The following is a 26,014-nucleotide window of genomic DNA, read 5'->3' on the forward strand; positions in this document are numbered from 1 at the left end:
TATAGGGAGAGAAACCCATCATGTATTTCCTGTGAGAGGAAAGAAATATACTAGAGGAATTTGAGATAGTGCAGGAATAGATGATGTAACAGGGAGAATGCAGGAAGTCAGAAAAAAAGACCAGGCTCTGATGGGATCCATTCCAGGACACAAAAGGAAGTATCTGAAGAGCTGAGAGCCTTGAGATAAAACAGAAATACAAATCAAGAGAGGAGTATATAGCACAGACCAGACTGAAGCCATTCTAATTCATATATCATGAAGATCCAGAAACCTACAGATCTGTAAGTCTCCACTACAGAAGTGGAGAAAAAGCTGGGGATGCCAGGGGTAGACAGGGGTGAATGGGAAGTTTCTTGGAACATTTTGTAGGTCACTTACAGATAAAGTGAGGTCTTGGAAGAGGAGGCTTATAGAGAGCAGCCCTGGGAAAGAATCGTGCCTGAGAATCACAGTTCCTTCCGTAGCTCCTCCCTGCTCTTTTGGAATCTGTTTTGATATAGCCCTTTAGGATAGATGTACACTGGGATCCTGGGGTTTGGGCAAAGAGGCTGTTTAATTGTGGTGTAAATGTCTGGGGTCAGGCTGTGCTTGAATTCTGGGACCCTCCCATCTCATAAGCCCAGCATTTAGCATGCCCCACAGCTCAGCTCCCCTAACTGGTGCACTAAAGGGAAAGGGCAGATTTCTGTCTCTCTCCACTTATGCCTCATGAACCTGCATAACTGGGGGAAGATAGCAGCTCTGGGGAATCTGCTCTGTCCTCTGTGCACAAAGCTGTAATGCTGATAGGCTACACACAGGAGTGGGATTGGCCCTTACGGCCACTGCATGGCCTCCTGCTCAAGGTACAATTTGGCCTTTAGAAGAGTAGAAGTCATTTGTGACAGAGAATTCATTGTAACCCATCACTTCTCATGAATGGAACCAGAGACTGGAGAAGTGAGCTTTAGAGGAAATAGGGCTGATAGCAGGACAGATTTTAGGCACTTTTTGTATCAATATCTTATCATGGTAATGCTTGACATGTGCAGTGGGACCTCTTGACTATCTGGCATGCAATTTTTCTTACTGAGTTGTGCATTGCATGTTGCGGATGCTTACATTCTGGGCTTGTCTAAACAGCAGTTGGTCCTATACTGCTGTGTTTTGTTTTGCTTTTTCTGCTGCCTCCTGTAGTTCTTTTTAAGATCACTTGGCCTTTTTCTTTCTTTTCTGTTTATCTGGACATGCTGCACAGTGTGTGTGGTGGTATGATTGTCACATAAAAGGTCTCCTACTGGGATCATCAGCACATTCCTATTTTTTATATTTTAAAACTGAATCTAAAATAAGAAAAATGAGCTTTAGTGATTTAAAACAAAATCTGAATAAACTACAGTGTGACAAAATAAATACAATTTTAATTACAATTTTCCCTGAAAAAACTGTAATTTGGTTAATCAGTGTATTTAGTAAACAAAACTCCTTTTTATTGACATAACAGGAAAGTTACAACAGTGAACAATTATGTTGTTGTCCTGGGTTAGCACACCCACCCTCCACAAATACGTCTTGAGTTTCCTGCAAGCTTCTTTTAAGTAGTTACAAGGGAGAACTTTTTTTTCCTGTGGTTCATAAAAAAGAAACACTTATTAAAGCTTCTTTTTAAGCAAAACAATGGAACAAACCAATGTTTGAGCCAAAAGCACAAAGGATGCACGGGGAGCTTTTTTTAGAGCAGGAAGTTTTGTTATTGGAAACTACTGTAATATGCCCTGTCCTTGCACTACGTAATCACTGTCTTGTCCTGGAAGCAGTGGCTATTTGCCTCATCCAACTGGCCAGGCAATCTTCTCCTGCACTTTGTGCATTTTATTCCATCCTGAAGGAACTCCCACTTCATCTCCATCTGGTCTGAACTGGGTTCACAGTAAACAAACTTCTTGAGTCTTGTGCTCCATTGGTTCCCGTGTTTGCACAGGTCACGGCCTAAGACCAGAATGCTGATTTTGTGAATTGCCTCCTGGTTTCCACTGACTGTTTGAAATTGGAGTTCTATATGTTGCAAAGGGCCTTGAAGAGTTTTCAGGTGCAAATATTTATTTCCAGAACTCTCCTTTATGTGTTCACAAGACTATGTAGTTTTCCTGTAGCTTAGTTATATGATTAGGGAAGAACTAGAAATTATTGATTAAATTGCCTGTGAAAGTTAATTGACTATGATCAAAATTTTGTGTTTTATTTTGTGTTGTTTTGTGAGACAATGCTGGTCTGGTATTCTAAAATAAGCATTAAAAATGAGTTTATTTTAATGAAATCCCTCTCTTGAATTATTGAGTGGGAATATATTCAGGAGTCAAAACAAGTCTCTGTTGCTTTCTTGACATAATAAATTAGAAGAATTTCACCTCATGCCTTTTTAAAAAACACAGTATTAATGTAGGATTTTAGGGTGGGCACATTTCTTTTCCAAGCTACCATGTGTCTTTATATGGCAGTGACTAAAGTCAAAATATTATTTTTTTTTAAAGTCAACCAGCTGTAATATCAGACTTTTTGTTCCAGGAGCATCCCTTTGTTACACATATGTAATGCAGTCATGATTCTGTACATTCTGTCCTTCAGCATTTTTCTAATGATTTTCTTTTTTTTTTTTTCCTCCTTAGAACTGAGGAACTGAAAATGGGCACCACTCAGATGAATACATCGAGTGCCCCACTTGTTAATGGTCTCATCAGTGCAGAACTGAAGACCCACAGACCCCGGGTGATGTCCAAAAGTGGTCACAGCAATGTGAGGATTGACAAAGTAGATGGTATATATCTGCTTTACCTTCAGGATTTGTGGACCACAGTTATAGACATGAAGTGGAGATATAAACTTACCCTGTTTGCTGCTACTTTTGTGATGACCTGGTTCCTCTTTGGAGTTATCTATTATGCCATTGCATTTCTTCATGGAGATTTAGAAAGGGATCATTTCCCCCCCAAGCATATGCCTTGTGTCAAGGAAGTAAACTCGCTAACTGGGGCATTTCTCTTTTCTTTGGAGTCACAGACAACAATTGGTTATGGCTTCCGTTTCATCACAGAGGAGTGCCCTCATGCCATTTTCCTCCTGGTTGCTCAGCTAGTCATCACAACCTTGATTGAGATCTTTATCACTGGCACTTTTTTGGCCAAAATTGCAAGACCCAAAAAACGGGCTGAGACTATTAAGTTCAGTCACTGTGCTGTAATTACCAAACACAATGGAGAGCTTTGCCTTGTGATCAGAGTGGCAAATATGAGGAAGAGCCTTCTGATTCAGTGCCAGTTGTCTGGGAAACTTCTTCAAACCTATGAAACCAAAGAAGGGGAGAGGATCCTGCTCAACCAAGCCAGTGTCAAATTCCATGTTGACTCCTCTTCAGAAAGCCCATTTCTGATTTTACCTTTAACCTTTTACCATATTTTGGATGAGAGTAGCCCTTTAAGAGATCTCACACCCCAGAACCTAAGAGAAAAGGATTTTGAACTGGTTGTCCTCTTGAATGCCACAGTAGAATCCACTAGTGCTGTCTGCCAAAGCAGAACTTCTTATATCCCAGAGGAGATCCACTGGGGTTATGAGTTTGTGCCTGTGGTTTCTCTCTCCCAAAATGGAAAATATGTTGCTGATTTTAGTCAGTTTGAGCAAATCAGAAGAAGCGTAGACTCTACTTTTTATAGCATGGACTCTGAAAAACAGAAACTAGAAGAGAGATACAGGCAGGAAGAGGAAAGAGAGAGAGGACTGAGAACAATGTTGTTACAGCAAAGCAATGTTTGATTGTGTGAGGAAAGGTTAGCATCTAGTAATACCTATTTACAAACTGAAACAAAAGCACACATTATATGCTGATTGGCTCTTAAGAAATGCAGCAGAGCAAATGCCTGGGTATAGAGAAAATCTGTTCTTTTGTCAAGTTGTTAAGTATTTGGATTAAGTAGACAAGATTTCTTTGTTTATCATAATGACTTTTAAAAAGTGAGATTTATTTTTATAATCTGTCTTGTACCAGCTGTCAGATCAGACATGCTACTTTCCATTTGGTAAGTAGAGTTTGATACTGTGAAAAGATTTCTTCACATCGATATTTGCCATGATTTAATTATAAAAGTGGGATCTCAAAAGTTAGCACACAGTGCTTCCAGAAGGAAATATGCTTCTTTAAAATGTTTATTTTCATACCAGTGCTTTATTTTCTTTAAGTGCTTTTCATGTTGTGGAAAATAAGTTAATGTGAGAGAAATGTGGTTCAGTCAATATAGACATGCTATCGCTGGCAAACACATTCTTTTATCTTGAATGAGAGAAAATGACTTGTATCCTAATAGCCCTGCTGGGCTTTGTTAAAAGAGTGATTTCTGCTCCACTGGGGACCATTAGTGTCTTGAACGCTAATTTGGTTTTTTACCATGTTAATGGCTGGCTTGTATGTAATATCTAGGAAGGAGCTGAGGGCTGTTAACACAGAATCAAAACAGTAATTAATTAAGTTAAAATTGAATTTGCCAGGACTTTTGTTTTCACAAAGCAAACATTTTTGCTAGCAGCTGTTTCTGCTAGCAGCTCACCAATACATTTCTAAAGGTTGCTAGTTTTGCCATGGGCCATATTTAATTTTTGTTAAATGAAATCTTTATGACATCTGTAGCCAATATTTACTTTCTGGCAACTTTAATGGATAAACATTCCTTTGTTCCATTTCAGTTTCAGTCTATTAAACCATTCTATTAATAAAAGAGTGGCATTTGAGCGGTTGCTGATTTCTTTGTGGCACAGTGAGAGGGTGTGGTAGTTAGGACAGGCGCTGCTAAATGCTTGGCATATTTATTTACATACAGCAAAAGCAAAGATTGCTGATCAAACGACTTTAAATGGTCAAGAAATGGGGGGAAAGCTGTGGAGCAGAGGTGGACTGGAAACATGCTTGCTGTGTGAAGAAGAGCTGTCCAATATAATTTAGAAATGATTTTCCTCTCAGCCCCATGTGTGCTTTTGCCAGTGGCAGTGATGCATTCAGAGGCCCTGATATGACCAACCTAGTACATACAAAAGTCCCTGTTGACCTGACTGTGAGCTTTGGGTGTGTTATGCGTGAAGGCTGGGTGTAGGTCTGAGAAGCACTGGGTCCTGGCTTTAAGGTAAATCATCCTGCATTCTTAAGTTCCCTTGCAGTCCTACATTTCTGTGATTTTATGCCAAGAAAAATGTTAGTTCTCTTGCACATAACCAGAACTAGAGCTGTGCAAATTTAAAGGGTATGTGTAGTTGAATTACAGGTCACTAGGCTAAATGCAGGCATCAAAGCATTGTATTATACAGGAGGTCAGACTAGATGATTCTAATAGTTCAGTCTGTCCTTTGGCTCTATTCATATACTTGTACCACATAATAGTAGAAAATATGTCCTTTTTTTCTCATGCTCATAAATGATCTTTGAGCAGACTTTGATTTTGAAAGTGTTTTAATGATTTGAAATGGTCTGACATAAACAAATGTCAGCCTAGGGATCGTTTATGAGGGAGAAATGAGCCTAGGTCTCCCACATCCCATGTGAGTGCTCTAACCACTGAGCTAGGGATTGTAAAGTGGGTGTCCCTTCATGTCTTCCTCCGGACATTTTGTCATCAGTGGGTGGGCTCTTGTTTGTGAATATCTGAGTAAGGTTAGATGCCTATCTCTGAGAGACCAGCTGGGTTTAGCACACACTCCTCTGGTCAGTGTCTTCCACTTCCTAACTTAGGTGGCTCCCTTCCTAACATTGGTGGCTTTTGTGGATTCCATTACAAATGCCCCTCACTCCCCAGTCATTGAACAGGGAGCGCAGGCACTGAATTTTGCTTTGTTATTCCTGTGATATTTCTAGGCACCTAAAAGTTAGGTACCATGATGCTTAGTTTTGCAAAGCCTAAATTCCTTTGTGGTCACCAATCTGAGTGTATGTCACTGTGTAAATGCATTTGCACAAGGACTTGTGAATAAAGTGAATGAGTTTTTTGTTTCAGTGTCTGAACCAAAAAATCTGAAAAAAACAATTACTTCATTTCAAACTGCAGTGAATTCTCATTGAAACAATACCAAAACACAATGTATTTGTGTTGAACAAAATATTTAGACTATCATTTTATTATGCAAATGTTCTGAAACAAAATGTCAAAAGGGGTAGTTTTAAAAATGAACATTTTTTTCAGGGTTTTTTTTTCAGTCAAACCTATTCATCAAGTTCAACTCAAGTAATTTTGCATTTGGGAATGGTTTCAGTGTCCGTCAATATTCTTTTTTTGGCAAATTTACTATTCACTAAATTTGTTTTGTTCCGTTCTACTTGAGAAGCTTTTGCTTTCTAAACAAATGCAAAACTATTTGCAAACAAAAATGTCCCTCATGTTTGGGTAGACAAATAAAATGGGTCATTATTACTAAAGTGAATTCATGGTTTTATATTCAAACAAATCTCCACCATTACAGTTGGAAGGATTTGCACAACTAGAGTGAGAACACTTCCTGTGGCAGACAGCTCTCAATTCATTGATTGCATCAGACCCATAGTGAAAAGCAGAACAAAAGAAAGCATTGTGCAGACTGGAGCTCTTGCATATTCGGTATTATAATTCTGCCTGGTTGGAATGTAACCATTTATCCGCCACATGTATGTAGATTATTACATGAGTAATGGAACATTATGCTCCTGTTAGGCTGGTGAGCCAACAGGGTATTTGGCGAAAATATCAGATTATCAGGTCAGGGTCTTCTTAATGGAAAAGATTTCTGCTGAACATCCTGTACCGAACTGGTTGAAAGAAAATTTGAAACATTTCCAGTGCTTTATATTTTCTCTCAGCAGGGGCCACTCAGAATTGTCCTGTTATGAATCACTTCATAGAAAACAGAAACAAAGCAATGTAAAACACAAGTAGTACAGCAACTTCATTTTGTATGTATTGTATATAGTTTTAATAATAAACTTTTGATTATTATTGCACCTCTCAACAGATTGCATAAGCTGTATTTAATTCATCCAGTTTCAAAGTCTGTGATTGTCAGCCTGAACATGCTGTTATGTGATGTTTGGAAACATAAATTATAGGAGCTAAAAGCTATTTAAAAATATAGGTATCTGCTAGAAGTTTGATAGGAGACACAAACCTCAAATTAATATTTTCATTAACAAGATACTTTGCGTCTAATTTTGTACTTCATCCAAACTTTTGTACTGGAGTAAAGAATTAGACAGGAAGCTTTAAAGAAACTTGTATATTTTAAATATTTGTGCATCGCTTTCACATGACAAACTTTCCCCATATACTATTCATGTTAAGAATCTAATTGTTTGATTTCAGGAAGGGTTATAACTCATTTACTTTCCTCGGCTAAGATGATATATCCTTGAATCACTGAGAAAAGTAACACATGGTCTGGTAGCATTTTAAAGACTAACAAAACATGTAGATGGTATCATGAGCTTTTGTGGGCACAGCCCACTTCTTCAGATGACCGGCTAAGTAAGATTTTACTTAGCAGGGATCAAAAACACATTTTTTTAAAGTTAGGAATTTTTTGCTTATCCCTTAATCAAATAATTAAATTTGTCTGTGAAAATGTACACACTTCAGTGCTCCAGATTAAGAAATGCCTAGAATAAATATGAAAACGCAGAAACCTGAAATGAAGTATGTAATTTCTGCTAAACTGCTAACTTTGCTGCTTATGGCAAGAAAAGGGAAGGCTATTTTCACAGAGATAATTAGAACTGCTCTGTGAATGTTGCATTAAATAGGAGAGATCTTTAAATAAAGGTATTTATGTTATCATACACTAGACAAATCTTGACGGGAGTAACACATATTATGGTAATGGTTTTACCTAATCAACGAAGGATACCTGTTGTGTGCCATAAAGATACAGTTGTTTAGCATGAGGCTGTAGACAACTGCCTTCCTCTTGAGAAAACAAAAACTAACAATGTATCTTGACCTTAACTTGACTCTCTACCAATACTCTTTGGCTAGGATTGCTCTACTTGTTAAAGTCTCAGTATTTGCTGATGAGGCATTTGACTAAGAAGAGACCTGAAAATTAACCACAGTTCCAAAAGAGATCTGCACAGTTCCCTACTCTTTTTTTCTCCTAATCTCTTCTGTAAAGTAATTTGGCTTGATTTACTGTTTACAGAGTGCCCTGTGGAACAGAATACCAGAAAATAATTTGTGGGATTGCTGGAGAGTGCGAATTTACACAAATACCTCCAAACTACAGCCCTCAGTACATACCATGTCATCTTTTACTTGCCAAATAACAATACAAACTCTTAACAAAATACAAGGCAGAAGAATTGGAGAGGAACACCTTCCTTCTCTGGGAGGAGATAACGTGAAAGTCTTCAAGATACTAAGGTTACTAAAGGGTAACATCTAGGGTTAGAATCACAAAAGATTTGGGCACCTAACTGCGATGTTAGGTGCCTAAATCCCAGAATCAGACACCTGTAGGCAACTGAATTTACTCAATGCCTAAATGTCAGTATACATTCTCTAAGCACCTGTTTCTGCCTCTGTGCATGTAAACTACCCACCAGTGCCAGGTAGCCAGATGACTAACCATGAACAAACTAGGGGAAGATAAATGTTACTTGCTTGTATGGCCCAATCTGGTAAGCATGCTCAGACTTCACCCTCCTCATTTGACCCCTATAGGGGAGCTTACACAAAATAGCTACAAGGCAAGTGCCTTTTAGCCTAGTGATTAGGGTTCTCACCTGGGCTGTGGGAGACCTGCAGTTCAAGTTTCCAATCTTCCCGACAAGGAGAGAAGATTTAACAGGGATCTGCTACCTCACGTGAATGCCCAAACCACTGGACTAAGGAATGTTCCAAGGCAGCTCCCTCTCAGACTTCCCTACAGAAGCTGTTCCACTGTGGGCAAAGCATGAAAGCTCCATGCGACAGGGAAAGTAGAGTGAGCTCAAGCAAGGGATTGGCTCTGTAGTCTAGTGGTTAGCACTGCCACGTTGGAAATGGGACAATTAGGATTCAGTCCCCTGCACCAGTGACTTTTTTATTGATAGCTACAGTGAAATAGCTTCAATGAGGGAGACTGAGGAACCCTATTAGCTAAAAATGGTGAGGGAGCTGTTCCTCCTCCTTCTCTTCCCCTCCTGCTTAGGCCTCTTGCACAACGGTAGAGCCATCCCAGCCCCAAGAGAGCATTCGCAGTTGAGAATCCCAAGAAGAGGAAGGCTCCTTGGAGCTTGGAGTTTGGAGCCTACTTCCCTGAGAGAGGTGAGGATTAGGACATGTTCCCTGCCTCAGCATCTGCCATTGGCTAATTTACCCTGGGAGCCATGTAGGGTGCTGATTTTTGTGAATCTGCTTCAGAGGTGCCTATCTCTCCACATTCAGGGTGTGTCTAGACTACATGGCTCTGTCGACGGAGCCATGTAGATGAGTTTACTAGACATAGCAAAATGAAGCAGCGATTTAAACAATTGCTGCTTCATTTACATAAAATGGCCGCCGCGCTGTGCTGATCAGCTGATTGTTGGCACAGCGCGGTAGTCTAGACGGGGATCAGCCAACCCCAGAACCCTTTGTCGTCAGATCCTTTATGCCTCATGAAACAAGCTTATGCCTTGTGACTACCGCGCTGTGCCGACAATCAGCTGATCGGCACAGTGCAGTGGCCATTTTTATGTAAATGCTGCGGCGATTATTTAAATCACCCTCAGTGTATATGACGTGAGGCACCTCACCCTGGCTTTGTGAATCTCAGTGACTTTTTAGGCTCCTAAATGTTGGGTATGGTGATGCTCAGCATTGCCATGCCTAACTTCCTTTCTAAACCTAGCTCTTTGAGGTAAGGAACCATATGCCAGTGCTTGATTTCCCCATGCTTTCCTCTCCAAATAAATCAGAGAGAGAAACTAAGTTGATTTTTCCTCCTCCCCATAGTACTTAAGAGAAAAATGAACAGGCGCAGAACTTAGTGGAGCAATAAAATGTTTACAGACAACAGCTCAACCAAAAAATAACAGAATATGTTGACTGGTAGTTCTAAAAAAGGCTTTGATCTCCACAATGGCTCCCTTCTGAAGCACTGATCGCTAACCCAGGACTTTCTGATCTGGCAACATTAGTAGTCCAGAATTATTTTAATTAGCTGGATGACCACTTATCATGGATGTGGACAGGTTTTCTGTATCCCCTACCCCCATTACCCTTGTCTGTCCCTCTCCTTGAAGCTGTGGAGCACCAGGCTAGGTCCAGAAGCAGAGCCTTGGGACTGGAGGCTGGGACCTTGGTGGGAGCAGAGGGGACAGCAGCTGGGACCTAGGGACAGCAGCTGGGACCTAGGGCCAGCATCAGAGCCCCTGGGCCATGGTTGACCTCCTGTGGTGTGCCAAATTCTCTAGTTGAGAAATGCTCAGTTTCTGATGGTGTTGGACTAGAGAAGTTCAACTTTTACTAAACGCACTGGCCTGGACAAATGAACTTAAACTTGGGAGGAGGAGGAAAACCAAGCAAAACTTGCTTCTGGTGTAATTTCCCAGGCTAGGTCTATACTACAGAGTTTATGTGCAAAAACAGCTGATTTTGCACAAAAACTCATGGAGCATCCACACCTCAAGCGTGTTTTTGTACCAGTAGGTATTCCTCCTTCTACAAGCAATAACTCCTTTTTGCACAAGAGTTCTTGCGCAAAAAGGTGTGTGTGGATGGGCAACAGGGTTTTGTTTTTTTTTTTTTTTTTTTTTTGCACAAAAACAGAAAAGAGGAAAAAGCACGGCTGAGGACGTTGGGGAGATTCCCAAATCTGCACCGTCCTTTGTGGGTGATGAATCTGAGGAACTGTCCCGGATTGAAATGTCATTAGAGGAGGTTTTGGAACAAATAGAAAAACTTAATGTTAACAAATCTCCAGGACCGGATGGCATTCATCCAAGGGTTCTAAAAGAACTCAAATGGGAAATTGCTGAGCTATTATCTGTGGTTTGTAACCTATCCCTTAAATTGGCTTCCGTACCTAATGACTGGAAGGTAGCCAACGTGACACCAATATTTAAAAAGGGCTCTAGAGGCGATCCTGGCAATTACAGACCGGTAAGTCTAACTTCAGTACCGGGCAAATTAGTCGAAACAATAGTAAAGAACAAAATTGTGAAGGATGTAGAAGAATATAATTTGTTGGACAAAAGTCAACATGGTTTCTGTAAAGGGAAATCCTATCTTACTATTCTATTAGAGTTCTTTGAAGGGGTTAACAAACATGCGGACAAGGGAGATCCAGTAGATATAGTATACTTAAGATTTTCAGAAAACCTTTAACAACGTCCCTCACCAAAGGCTCTTGTGTAAATTACATTGTCATGGGACAAGAGGGAAGGTCCTTTCTTGGATTGAGAACTGGTTAAAAGACAGGAAACAAAGGGTAGGAATAAATGGTAAATTTTCAGAATGGAGAGTAACTAGCGGTGTCCCCCAAGGGTCAGTCCTGGGACCAATCTTTTTCAACTTATTCATAAATGATCTGGAGAAAGGGGTAAGCAGTGAGGTGGTAAAGTTTGCAGATGATACCAAACTGTTTGGGATAGTCAAGACAGAAGCAGACTGTGAGGGACTCCAAGAAGATCTCACCAAACTGAGTTATTGGGCAACAAAATGGCAAATGAAATTTAATGTGGATAAGTGTAAAGTAATGCACCTCAGGAAAAATAACCCCAACTATACGTACAGTATGATGGGGGCTAATTTGACTACGACAAATCAGGAAAGAGATCTTGGAGTTATCGTGGACAGTTCTCTGAAAACTTCCACACAGTGTGCAGCGGCGGTCAAAAAGGCAAATAGGATGCTAGGAATTATTAAGAAAATGATAGAAAATAAGACCCAGAATATTTTACTGCCCCTGTATAAAACTATGGTACGCCCACATCTTGAATACTGTGTGCAGATGTGGTCTCCTCACCACAAAAAAGATATTTTGGCCTTGGAAAGGGTTCAGAAAAGGGCAACTAAAATGATTAGGGGTTTGGAACGGGTCCCATATGAAGAGAGGTTAAAGCGACTGGGACTTTTCAGTTTAGAAAAGAGGAGGCTGAGGGGGGATATGACAGAGGTATATAAAATCATGAGTGGTGTGGAGAGGGCCGATAAAGGAAAGTTATTTATTAGTTCCCTAAATAGAAGAACTAGAGGACACCAAATGAAATTAATGGGTAGCAGGTTTAAAACTAATAAAAGAAAGTTCTTCTTCACACAGTGTGTAGTCAACCTGTGGAACTCCTTGCCAGAGGAGGCTGTAAAGGCTAGGACTATAATAGAGTTTAAAGAGAAGCTAGATAATTTCATGGAGGTTAGGTCCATAAAAGGCTATTAGCCAGGGGATAAAATGGTGTCCTTGGCCTCTGTTTGTCAGAAGACAAATCGCTTAATCATTGTCTTTGGTCCACCTCCTCAGGGGCACCTGGTGCTGGCCACTGTCGGCAGACAGGATACTGGGCTAGATGGACCTTTGGTCTGACCCAGTACGGCCATTCTTATGTTCTTATGTTCTTATGCCCTGGTGGTCATTCTGTGGATAGCAATCAGCACTTTCTTTCGAGAGAGCGTCCATGCAGTCTGGATGCTCTCTTGTGCAAAAGCACATTGCTTTTTCGATGTGTTTTTGCAGTGTGGATGCTCTCTTGCACAAGAATTTTTTGTGGAAGATCTCTTCCGCAAAAAGCTTCTTGCACAAGAAGCCTGCAGTTAGACATAGCCCCAGGTCCTCCAGTTCTAGATAATACTTGGGTTCCCCGGGCTTTTTTAGATTGTTGGAAATGGTTCTCATTCCATTTATTGAAATGTTCCTTCACAAGAAAGTTGCACTAATACTGTATGATATTGTTAACAGTGGCTCCTTATCCTATTCCTGTGTGGATTAATTAAATCGAGATATGCTTTAGACAGAGAGTCAAATGCCCTGGGTGTAATGCCACTGAAGGCAATAGGGCAGATTCTTGGGCTCATAATGGTCCTTTTGCACTGTTCTGATGGTGGTGTAAAGCTGACATAACAGTTCAGCTGAGAATTTGCCTTCGGTAGGTTGAAAAGTCATAAAGATAGCTTGGGTCCAATGGAAGATGGGCTTCATTTCAATTTTTAAAAATGACATCCTATGCAAAAAATGAGTTCACAATCAAGGTCATAACTAAATATGAAAAACGTTACATGCTGAATAATTTTGATGAATTAATCACAGATAAAAAATATTGAATTCTATCTCTTATACCTTAAATATACATTTTAACTGGAATTTAAATGCAGGTCTTTTCAGTGCTAATATTTAGTAGATGAGTAAATAAGAGTTGCTAGAGATGGGTAGTAGCCAGAAATGAAATGTAAGTGATATTTTCAAATCTGTCCATCTGCTATCAACGTTGAGTTGTCCAAGTACCCATCTGATACCTGAATGCTGTTGGTAATTAATAACAATGCTTATTTCTTATATATCACTTTTCATTAGTAGATCTCAAAGTATTTATCAGTGGGATCAGTATCATCATACCCACTTTTACAGAAGGGGAAACTGAGGCATAATAGCAACATGAAGTGATTTGCCCAAAGTCACAGAGCTGGCTAGTTGCAGAACTGAGGATTAGATCCAAGTTCCTAACTCCCAGTTCAATACTCAGGCTATTAGGCCATGGTAGTTATGTGACATTGCTGCTGTCTATTGCACACCACTGGAATCTACTCTGTCAGTAGCTCTGGCTGTTTTCATCTCACTCCCTCAATGCTTCTCAAGTCTGTGGCTATAAATCTCCTGGAATATTTTAGAACAATGAGCTCTACAAATAAAAGGTATTAACTGATTTATTAAAAATACAACTTCTCACTCTCTCTCTCTCTCTCTCCCTCTTTCTCTCTCTCTCTTTCAGTTTCTTTTCAGATCTGTCATCTACCTAAGAACTTGTTTTGGGAACGTATTTCTTTGGATAGGCTTTTAAAGAATAGGGAATTGGTGCAGTGTCCCATTATCATGTCTTTTCTAAGAAAGTGTTAAGTTTTGTGTGGCTACTGGTGAGCAATATGCTGTGTGATGGGACAACCCTTTGGCAGTAAATATAATGCAAGCAAAGGGACGGTCTAATTACTAAACTAAATTACTCTAAATGTGCATTGACCAGTTATTGAACTTATCCTGAGAAACAGAAATAGAACCACTAATTACTGGGTACTATATTTCCACTCCCACTCCTGTACTTGTCAATATGATGGCCTGAACCATCAATTTAATACAATTGATGGCAAACCATACATAAGGTGTTAGCCAAAACTCACAGCATGCAAAAGAAGCCTTCTCATAGACTTCAAAGGGCTTTGGAGATTGTGAAACAAATCCAATACTGGACTCAGGGTACGTCTAGACTACATGCCTCTGTCGCCAGAGGCATGTAGATTAGGCTACCAGACATAGTAAAATGAAGCGGCGATTTAAATAATCGCCGCTTCATTTAAATTTACATGGCTGCCGCGCTGAGCCGACAAACAGCTGCTGTTTGTCGGCTCAGCGCGGCAGCCATGTAAATTTAAATGAAGCGGCGATTATTTAAATTGCCGCTTCATTTTACTATGTCTGGTAGCCTAATCTACATGCCTCTGGCGACAGAGGCATGTAGTCTAGACGTACCCTAAGTGAATTAAATTCCACTGAAATCTATGGAATTGCATCATGCCAACAGTGACTTTGGCTCATAAGCTTTGTTCTATAGGCGGAAGAGGCTGCATCTCTCATTTCAATAGTTTATGTGGCAATTCAGTTTTCATGCCTATCAGCACTTAGACTGCATCCTGTGCCCAATTACACTGTGAAGGTTTTTCTTTTCCCCTCAATCATTTCAAAATGTGTTCTTGTGTTTCAGAGCACTGTTGAAACATTAACCATTTGCATGGATACATTCTTTATTCTTTTCATTATACTTGTAAATCCCTGTAGCCTCTCTCTGTTAAACACTGGTAGGATAATAAAGTTGATTACATTATGATTTTCACGGTTTTCATTTAGTGGACTATTGGCGGAAACATGAAATCACATGGCTTGTAAAAGTTCAGAGAGGATGCACTATGGGATTTTAATAGATGTAGCAGAGATTTAGGGCTGTCTGAATACTGGCCATTCCAGAAAAGAGTCTCCATTCTGTGCATATATTAGAGTCACTGGGTTAGGGTCACAAAAGGACTTAAACACTTAATTGCTACAGGCATTATTGATATTCACAAATCCTAAAGACACTCGAAACGCTAAGTTTTTGCAATAAAAGTTCCCTAGGTATCTGCTTCTGAGCATGCACATTTCAAACTCACTCTAGGCACCTGAATGCAAATTTGCTTCTGGCTAAGCCTCTCGTCCATCATCTTGCCTGTGAGCTGCAGTCCAGTAGGCATGCTCTGAGGATCCTGAACCCCACGCAAAACAGCTTGACAGCCTATCATCCCCGGAAAGATACAGGAACAAATTATTAAACAATCACTTCACAGGTATCTAGAGTATAATGGGGTTGTCAGGAATCACCATCACAGATTTGTCAAGAACAAATCATGGCAAACCAAACTAATTTCCTTCTTTGACAGGCTCACTGACCTACTGCATGCGGTGGAGGGAGCAGCAGACTTGACACATTTTAGTAAGGCTTTTGACACAGAAACCACCTCACATTCTCCTAAGGACACCAGAGAAATGTAGTCTAGAAAAAAATATTATAAAGTGGGTACACAACTAGTTGAATGACCATACTAAAAAAAGTTGTGATAAACGACTCACCGTAAAACTGGGTGGGAGTATCTAGCAGAGTCCCAAAGGGGTGAGTCTGGGGTGCAGTTCTATTCAATATTTTCCTTAATTACTTGAATAATACAAAAGCTTCGGGGGTAGTCTGTACAGGATAAACTTAAAAAACAACAAATGGTCTGGTAGCACTTTATACTTTATACTTTATAAAACTTGTAGGTGGTATCATGAGCTTTCGTGGGCACAGACCACTTCTGCAGATGACTGCAGTTATGAGTTTAGGATGTGCAGACTCCGCAAATCAACAAAATGAAATGTAATAAAGACAAGTGCAAAGTACTACACTGAAGAAGAAAAGCTCAAATGCATAAGTAGAAAATGGGGAACTATCAAGATGAAACTGCCGCTGAAAAGGATCTGGAGGGTTATGGTCAGGGCTTGCCAAGCCGCGGCGAGCTCTATTTGCCAGCCACGCGGTTCAGCATACTGCGCATGCGCTGATTGCGCTGCGGCGCCATGCTGAGCTATAATCTACTCGCCTGTGGTGAGTAGATTACCTAAATTGTCAAGCCCTGGTTATAGTGGACCGCACATTTCATATAAGACCACAGTGTGATCCAGTTGCATGGAGTGCCATATGTATGTAAGACATGGAGATAATTGTTCTGCTCTACTAAGTACTAGTGAAGCCTCAGTAGGAATATGTTTTAGGCATCACCTTAAGAAGGTTGTGAGCAAACTGGAGAATGGTCCTCAAGATACAGCTTCGCTGGGCAGGGCACATCGCCAGGATGGAGAACCACTGCCTACCCAAGATCGTGCTGTATGGGGAACTGTCCTCTGGCTACCGCGACATAGGGGCAACACGAAAGCGGTACAAAGACTCCCTGAAGAAGTCCCTCACTGCCTGCTGTATCGATCACCGTCAGTGGGCAACACAAGCAGCTGATCGCAATTCCTGGCGGCACACAGTCCACCAGGCCACCTCCTTCTTCGAAGATACCCGCAGGGCCTGTATGGAGGACAAAAGGAGAAGGAAGAAGAACTGTGACCCCTCAGCACCTATCCCGGATCAGACCTATATTTGCAGTCGTTGTGGCAGGACCTGCCTGTCCCGCATAGGCCTCGTCAGCCATCAGCGTGCCTGCAGAAGACGTGGATTTCCTTCCTAGATCTTCGTTCGCGAAGCCAAGCCATGAAAAAAAAATGACACAACAGTGTTCTTTCAGAATAACTGACAGGCAAAGTTGAACCTGGGGCCACAGCAGGTTTGTACATGAGCCTCTACTGCATGGGTGTTTAGCAAAGGCTGTAGATCAGGTTCATTATTCTCACAGTTAGGGGTCTAGATGCTAGTAGGTGAGACAGTGTACTGCACCTAGAAGGTGAGTGGGTTACACTATCATTAAAAAAATCCTGTTTGCAGCAGCATCTATTCAACCATCCCTTATTTTTTCACTAGCTGTATTATTTTGATGTGAGGGAATGTAGCAGATCATATTGCCATCTAGACCAGGGTCAGGTCTCTCATTTTTCTGTGAAAAGTCTTGGCTTAGCATGTTACGCTTTTGCCACTATTATCAGGACATTTTCTTAGCTGAATAGAGTTCATGATGTGTTTTCTGGCTCATTTTCTAAATTAGCTTTTGGTGTTGAGGAGAGGCTGGCCCAAAGTCCCATTTCTAACATATGCCCTGCTAGTTCAGCAACTGAATATTTTGCAAGGATCTCAAGCCAATATTGAGCACTGCCTTGCATTACTCTTCAAACTTACAACGCCACTGACTAAAACATTACTTCTTCATGCCCCCGAGCTGCTAAAGCATGACGGCAAATTAGTCCTAAATAACAATCTAAAAGGCTTATCTGCTGTTTCCTTTGCCTGTATTTTTTGCCTGCCCTCTTCTCTACCTAGTATTTACTTGTTATGGTGCAATTATAATAGCAGCAGACCCCAGTCATCTGCAAGCAGAATAGAATCTGGGACTTTTGGAGCTGGAGTGCATGAGCTTCCACTGTATCAGCTAAAAGCTAACTGGCTATTTGCTAAGTCTGTAGAGCAGGCTTATTATTCTGTCTGAAAGTGGTCACAGGGCTGCTAGATGGGACAGTGCACCGCACCCGGAAGGTGCGTGGGTTACACAATCCTGTTGGAAACATGACATTTCTGTTTTTTCAAGGTAATGCATAGATTGGCTTGCGAGCAAATTAGCTGCAATCTAGATGAGACAGAAAAATTACTCTCATTGAGGTATGGCCTCATCCAGCTCCCACTGAAGTCAAAGCAAGGACTCTCAGGACGTGTCTACACTGCAGGCTAAAATTGAGTTAAGCTATGCAACTTCAGCTAAGTTAATTGCATTGCTGAAGTCGAAGTACCTTAATTCGACTTTTGGCACTGTCTACACAGTAGGAAGTTGAAGGAAAATCACTCTTCCTTCTACTTCCCTTGCTCCTTGGCTACATCTAGACTGGCATGATTTTCTGGAAATGCTTTTAACGGAAAAGTTTTCCGGTAAAAGCATTTTTGGAAAAGAGCATCTAGATTGGCACGGATGCTTTTCTGCAAAAGCACTTTTTGTGGAAAAGCATCCGTGGCCAATCTAGACACGCTTTTGCACAAAAAAGCCCCGATCACCGTTTTCGCGACTGGGGCTTTTTTGCACAAAACAAATCTCAGCTATCTACACTGGCCCTTTTGCGCAAAAGTTTTGCGCAAAAAGGACTTTTGCCTGAACGGGAGCAGCATAGTATTTCTGCAAAAAGCACTGATTTCTTACAGTAGGAAGTCAGTGCTTTTGCGGAAATTCAAGTGGCCAGTATAGACAGCTGGCAAGTTTTTCCAGAAAAGTGGCTGATTTTCCAAAAAAACTGGCCAGTCTAGACACAGCCCTTGTGAAATGAGGGCTACAGAAGTCAGCATAAGAAACCTGTTATTTCAAAATTATTTTGAATTAACAGGCGTGCTGGATAGACGTGCACTTTGTTATTTCAAAATAACATGAGTTATTTTGAAATAAGCACGCAATGTAGACATAGCCTCACTGACTTCCATGAGAGTTTTACTGGGCCCCTAGAAAGAAGGCAAAGATTTTTTTATGGAAACTTTGTTTGCTACATGGAGCCTATTACAGAGAGGCTACGTCTACATTGGCATGATTTTCTGAAAATGCTTTTAACGGAAAACTTTTCCGTTAAAAGCATTTTCGGAAAAGAGCATCTAGAATGGCACGGACACTTTTCCGCAAAAGCACTTTTTGCGGAAAAGCCTCCGTGCCAATCTAGATGTGCTTTTGCGCAAAAAAGCCCTGATCGCCATTTTAGCCATCGGGGCTTTTTTGCATAAAACAGTACTGTGCTGTCTACACTGGCCTTTTTGTGCAACTGATTTGCGCAAGAGGGCTTTTGCCCAAATGGGAGCAGCACAGTATTTCCGCAAGAACACTGACGATCTTACATGAGATCATCAGTGTTCTTGCGGAAATTCAAGCGGCCAGTGTAGACAGCTGGCAAGTTTTTCTGCAAAACCAGATGATTTTGTAGATAAACTTGCAAGTCTAGACACAGCCCGACAGTAGCTAAAGAAAAATGTGCACAGTTTCATTTCCTGCAGGTTCTTGCATTTTTGCTAAATTTTGTGGCAGCATGAGGCAGGTTTTAGATAGCTCACATTTAGGGATGCCAGATGGTTTCAACAAAAATACCAGACACACCTGACATTACATCGCAATCTACATTGCATCCTATTTAGAAAATACTGGACATTTATATTTTTTCAATTTGTTTCCCAAACAGAAAGCTCAAATACTGGACTGTCCAGTTCAAAACCGGACACCTGGCAACCCTATTCACATTTCATTGGGTGACATTCATCTCGGAACAGCAAACCACCCGCCAAAGGCCTATCCAATTTGTAAGCCCTGCCAATAGAGTTAAATGGGACTCTTGAGCAGCAGGAAAGCCTTTGTGGAGGCCCCCTACACAGAGGTGCATTTCACCTACTTTGAATATTTTGCACTGTTCTACCAGACACTGTAAGGGCAAATTCTTCATGTGATGAAGAGCTCAGTGTTGGAATCTCAGATGCAAATAGCTGCTACTTCCACTCTTTTTCAAGGTTTAAAGTTTCAGGGTGTGAGTAAACATATGTAACTATCTGCACACAGCTCTACGTTTTCTCCTCCTTTTGCACATACTCTGACCTCTCTGACTCCAGGGTCAGGAAGTTAAACAACACATTAAAGGCCAGATTCTGCCACTCTCACTCACAACGAGTTGTTCCATTGACTTCAGTAGTATTGCTCAGAAAGTAAACTACAACTCAATGTGAGTAAAGGCAGACGAATCTGGGCCTCGGTAACAAAATACTACTACATGCTTGTTTTACCCACATTCTGTTTCATGTTGACAATAATGTACCACAGAGAATTCCAAAATTCAGCTTTAGAATTCTTTGGTGTTATGAATGGGTGAAAAAGCAGTGTTTGAATCCGGATGGGGTTTAGGCAGGCATTGTGGTTCAGGGCTGACTCAGGGCTAGCATTCAGGTTCATAGTTGAGGGAACGGAAATGGCATATGTTCAACTGATGAGATTCCTTACCAGGAAGGCTGTCCTCGTGACAGTTCAGTCCCCTGTGAAGCAGGGTTGTGATCTTGCCATATCCTGAGTACTTCCAGTCCAATGCTTCAACTTTTGTGAATTTCAATGGTATGATTCTAGCAATTTGCCAAGTCATGCCCTGGAACTGCAAGACACAACCTTTGTGTTTCTAAACCCAATTCTGAACTAGAAGCGCAGAAACAGATTTGGATCTGAGAACTGAATCTGAAGTCCTTTGAAATTTAAAAGAGATTCTGGTTTCAGGCCTATGCCTTGTTATGCCCAGACATGTTAATATACATTGTGGCTTATTTACAGCTTGATCCTGAAAGGTGCTGAGCAACACCAGGAGGTGCTGAGATTCCTTAACTCCATTGGCTTCAGTCTGAGTCGAGGATGTTCATCTCACCCTGCTCAGTTGCCTGCACATTCAGGACCTTCTTAGACAACTTTTCCTCAATGGCCTGGAATGGAATAGTTTAATTCAAAAGTAGATTGTCCTTAAAAGTGCCTACACTGCCTCTTACGCAGAAAGTGCCTTTTTCATCAGGAACCAACAAATCCTGCAGCTAGACAAGCAACTTCATTTGAAATATGTACTGGATCTTCCCACCTGATATGCTTGCTTCATGTCATAAGTCTGTTTGCACTTCTGTCCGTGCAGTGCATTGCACCCCTTTTCCATTACTGTTCACTATTTAGCCAAAAGGGAAAGGATCCAAAGGATCCATTTACCTTTAAAATTATTGTATTGCATTAGCATATTCTATGCAGGGACTACAAACATGGCTGAAGCATCCTCCAGTTATTTAAAATCTTAAGTGAAGTTTTGCTATGACCCAACATATCCGTTCAAAAACCTGGTGTCATGCCACCAAAAATCAGAAGATTGGCTTAAAAGTCATGAGATATTTACAAATACTAAATGTTTTTATGTCCTTCCCATGCTAGTATTAGTGCACAGGGCAGAAACCAATCTCTTCCAATTTCCTCTGTCATTTGCTGCTGCTTCCACTTGCTCTAAACATACATACCCAAGAGTTTACAATCCAAATGGACAAGACAACCCAAGGGATGATGAAAGGAAGGATTATCAACTACAATTTTCAGATGAGGACCTGCTGCCCAGAGACTTGCCCAAGGCCACACAGGAAATCGGTAGCAGAATGGGAATTGAATCTGGATGCCGAGACTATGTTTACACTGCAATCAAAGGTGTGACTGCATCAAGTATAGGTATACCTGAACTAGCGTTACAACCTTCTGTCCATAAGCCAAACCAACCCTAGTGATTAACCAGCTAACAGTAATTTAGACCTTGTCATTGTATAGCTTCTCCACCAATAGTGTGCGGCCTGCAAATCTCCAAGGTTGGCCAGCAGAGCACCTGTGTGATGCTAAATTACATGTGGTACAAGCCTCAAGTGAGCTGCAGTGCAGGATTTGTCTCTATGCCTATGATATTTTTAGCCACATGCCAGAAGAGGAAGGGTATAAAGATCCTTGGAGCATTTTCAGTTGTGTGCACTAAATATTGTCCAGAGGAGAAGCTATTTTTCTTGAGGTCAGTTGGTGAGGGCTTCCTACTGGTGGAAATATGAAATACCATAGCACTCTCCGGTTCAGTCCAAGGCAAGGAGACTCAGCGCCTCATAGGAGGCACTCAGCACCTTGCAGGCTCTGGCCCAATACAGCACTGCTCTCTGGGGTCACATTACTTAGTTGTTACACTTGAGGAGATGCTGTCTTGCACCAAGAGAAAATGTAGTAAACATCACATTCTCACAGACATCCATATACATGCTATCAAGTGGGGGCTTCTGTGATTCTCTGTTTCAATTGCCATTGAAGGAAAAGCTAATGAATGAAATGATCCCAATGAACGCATCTACACTATAGCTGTAGCAAGTGACCAGAAAGCTGAAGGGGCCTGTGAGGGGGCTATTCACCTCTCTACATTCCTGAAAGGGTGAAGGTAGGCTAGACAGGCCAATTAACCACCTAGGCTGGAGCCAGGGATCAATAATGTTTTGTTAAGGATGAAGGTCACCTGGGCAGGAAGAGATGGTGCTTCTATCAAAGGAAGTAGCTGGGACTAGAAGGAGGCTGCAGGGGGAAATAGTCTGCAGTCATTCCCTGACAGGAGGGAGGTTTGTTAGAGATTACAGGCTGTGGCACAAAGCCAGAGGGAGAAGGAGCTACCAGGAGCAGAGGAAGCTTGGATGGGTGCTAAACCCAGATATGCCAGAGGAAAGGAGGGGGATAGGACAGACTCCAGGGAAGTAACAATCAGGTCTGGGAGTAAGTAGAACCATAACTGTGAAACCAAGGTTACGCCTAGACTGCACGCCTCTTTCGAAAGAGGCTTTTTCAAAAGATACTTTTGAAAAAGTCGCTTTTGAAAAAGAACGTCTAGACTACAATCAAAACAGCAAGCCGCTTTTTCAAAAGAGAGCACCCAGGCAGTCTGGATGTTCTCTTTCGAAAAAGCACAGTTTGCATTCCATAGCGCCTTTTTTCGAAAGAGCACTTCCAAAAAAAATGCATTCTTCCTTGTAAAACGAGGTTTTCTGCAGTCAAAAAACCTGCCGTGTTCTTTCGATTTACTTTCGAAAGAACGCGGCAGCAGTCTAGGCGCAGGGGAAGTTTTTTCCGAAAAAAGACCACTTTTTTTGAAACTGCTCTGCAGACTAGACACACCCCATGGGTGTGTGGGCTGAAACCTGGGGAAGTGCATGGACCTGGATTCCTCTACCAGCCACTGGGTATGAGGCACAGCTTTGGATGTGGAAGGGAGGGCTGCCTAAAAGGACAGTGGGGCAGCTTGTCCAGGGAAACATTGACAGAACTTCAGAAGGGGAGAATGAAGTGCCCAGGTCATAGGGTATAGTCACAAAGAAGAAAAATAGCCAGGGTCCTGGGGAGTGAAATGGACACAACAGGCTGCATGACCTCAGGGTGTCTGACCAGAAGCAAGCTAATCCCTAGCTGAGTTATGAGGAGGCAGGACAGCAGTGAGTAGCAACCCCATTACAAGGCCCAAATGATTAGGTGTCCCCCCCTCCACCCCCGTGACCTGAGCTCTAAATTGGTAACTACCACTTATATGCCTAGTTTTGTGTTACAGTGGAAAATAAACAGGAAATAGTTCAGTAACTGGAGCATGACTGGAACAAACTCTACTGTGGTTAAAAGCCTGTGCATTGTGGATACATAACCCGGCTCTTCAGGGTTGGCAGGCGTTTTGCTTTGATAATGAAAAATGTTTGAAAGTAAACGTCCCATATTTTAAAGAATTCATATAATCCATCAGAAATGACAACCAACCCTTGAGCACTGGTATAAAAGGTTACTTTATGTTGAGCATGCATAGTAAAACCTTCCCACCTATAGTCCCTAATGCAACTCTTCATCCTCTTGCGTAATGAACTCCTGATGTCTGTGACAGAAATGAAGGCGAATACTGGTGAACCTGCTAGGTAAGCATTTCAGAATCATGACATGCAGCCCAGTGATTGAGACACTGTGTAATGGGGGGGCAATGGGAAAAATAAACAAGGAGGCAAGACAATGGCTTCCTACTGAAGCCCATCTAAGTGCAGTGTAGAAAAACAATAGGCCAAGTGGCTAGCCTCAAGGATAATGTATCTTGTCTGCAACACTCTGTAATCCTTGTGTTGCCAAAGCTAGGAGGCCAGAGAGCAAATGGAAAGTGAAGATTTAAAAAGCCTTCCTGAAAAGGAGTTGCTTGTGAGCCGCTGTCTATGCAGACATGCTGGTACAGACAGCGTTGTGTGGAAGAGTTTGAAGGAACTGGGCCTGTCAGACCCAGAGAATGGTGAGCCTTTGGGAACATAAGAACATAAGAACATAAGAACGGCCGTACTGGGTCAGACCAAAGGTCCATCTAGCCCTGTATCCTGTCTGCCGACAGTGGCCAGCACCAGGTGCCCCAGAGAGGGTGGACCGAAGACAATGATCAAGCAATTTGTCTCCTGCCATCCCTCTCCAGCCTCTGACAAACAGAGGCCAAGGACACCATTTTATCCCCTGGCTAATAGCCTTTTATGGACCTAACCTCCATGAAATTATCTAGCTTCTCTTTAAACTCTATTATAGTCCTAGCCTTCACAGCCTCCTCTGGCAAGGAGTTCTACAGGTTGACTACACACTGTGTGAAGAACTTTCTTTTATTAGTTTTAAACCTGCTACCCATTAATTTCATTTGGAGTCCTCTAGTTCTTCTACTTAGGGAACTAATAAATAACTTTTCTTTATCTGCCCTCTCCACACCACTCATGATTTTATATACCTCTATCATATCCCCCCTCAGTCTCCTCTTTTCTAAACTGAAAAGTCCCAGTCGCTTTAACCTCTCTTCATATGGGACCCGTTCCAAACCCCTAATCATTTTAGTTGCCCTTTTCTGAACCCTTTCCAAGGCCAAAATATCTTTTGAAGAACTAGGTGTGTGCACAACAGGCTTTATTGTTTTCAATTTATACTTTCTATGGAATGCTTCTGTTCTAAATATATTATCCTTTCCTTTAAGGAGGCTGTTTGATCACTAATGACCACTGATATTGCAACAGGGGGAGAAGCATTGTATACATTGGACCTGCTGAGGTGATTGTAATTGAGACCCAGGGGACTGCAACCCAGCACCTGGCCTTGAAAGTATCATTTCATCCTGAGAGAGAAGACAGCCCAAGGACTGAGACATAGAGGAGTTTGCACTGAGAGCTTGTCTGTTGATTTAGCGAGTCTAGTAAAGACCCACTAAATCAACCACCAATCACTCTCCTGTCAATGCCAGTACTTCATCAGAACTAGATGAATATGGGGAGTTGACGGGAGAGTTTTTCCTGTAGACCCTGCAGTAAGTAGCTCTAAGCTACGTTGACTAGAGTTACACTCCTAAGGTAACTTAGATTGTGTAGCTTAGTTCGACTGGACCTTGTAGTGTTGACTTGCCGTGAGACACCAGGAAGGCTTAAGCACACAGTTTTCCTAGTAACTTTGAAAGCTGTATGGGTAGTTTGGAAAAGAAATCTGTTTGAAACCAATCCTGTGAACACGCTTGTTAGATCTTTTCAGTATTCCTCCTCCCGTGTCCTTTATTAACAATAAACACTCCCCACATCTTCTGCTTACTAAATTAACTTAACAGGGTTTGGGGAACCTCCTTGCAACCAGCATTCTCCGCTCCCCACATCCATACCATCTGAAGCATACATCTCTATTGCAGCCTTGTGAATTTGCATGGTGCACGATTCCAGGCTCCCAGAGAAGTAGATTACTTTTAGTGCTCACTTTCTCAGGGATTTTAACCCTCTTTGTCACATGCATCTGACGAAGTGGGTCTTTGCCCACGAAAGCTTATGCTCCTACACTTCAGTTAGTCTATAAGGTGCCACAGGACTCCTCGTCGCTTTTGTCATTGTAGATTACAAACAAAGCTGAATCCAAGTCAATGGCCTTTCAGTTTTGTAATACTCAGATAATTTTTCAGAGTTGCGATAGCAACTGGTGACAGCTGAGCTATTAACTGTAAATGTGGCTCCCTTATTTTCTTACTGTTTCATGAATACCCAAAGCATAATGATTATATTTACCTGAAGCTTTGTTTAACTCAAGCT

The 26,014-nt window shown here is 41.5% G+C and overlaps 1 protein-coding gene across 8 annotated transcripts in view; it reads left to right on the plus strand.

Annotated features, from left to right (window-relative positions):
- KCNJ15 (potassium inwardly rectifying channel subfamily J member 15) overlaps positions 1–7,003 on the plus strand; it is a 95,547-nt gene extending 88,544 nt beyond the window's left edge. For 6 of the 8 annotated variants that reach the window (XM_075911916.1, XM_014575451.3, XM_075911940.1 and 3 more), the window contains one exon: positions 2,649–7,003. In XM_075911916.1, the coding sequence (XP_075768031.1) occupies positions 2,649–3,792 (1,144 nt within the window). In that variant the 3' untranslated portion in view covers positions 3,793–7,003. Of the gene's footprint in view, positions 1–190; positions 285–1,678; positions 2,072–2,648 lie in introns of those variants that run through there. The other 2 variants (XM_006111791.4, XM_075911946.1) reach the window with 2 other exon arrangements.
- Positions 7,004–26,014: the final 19,011 nt, after the last annotated feature.

The sequence above is a fragment of the Pelodiscus sinensis genome, chromosome 1 (genome assembly GCF_049634645.1).
Source record: "Pelodiscus sinensis isolate JC-2024 chromosome 1, ASM4963464v1, whole genome shotgun sequence".
Classification (NCBI taxonomy): Eukaryota; Metazoa; Chordata; order Testudines; family Trionychidae; genus Pelodiscus; species Pelodiscus sinensis.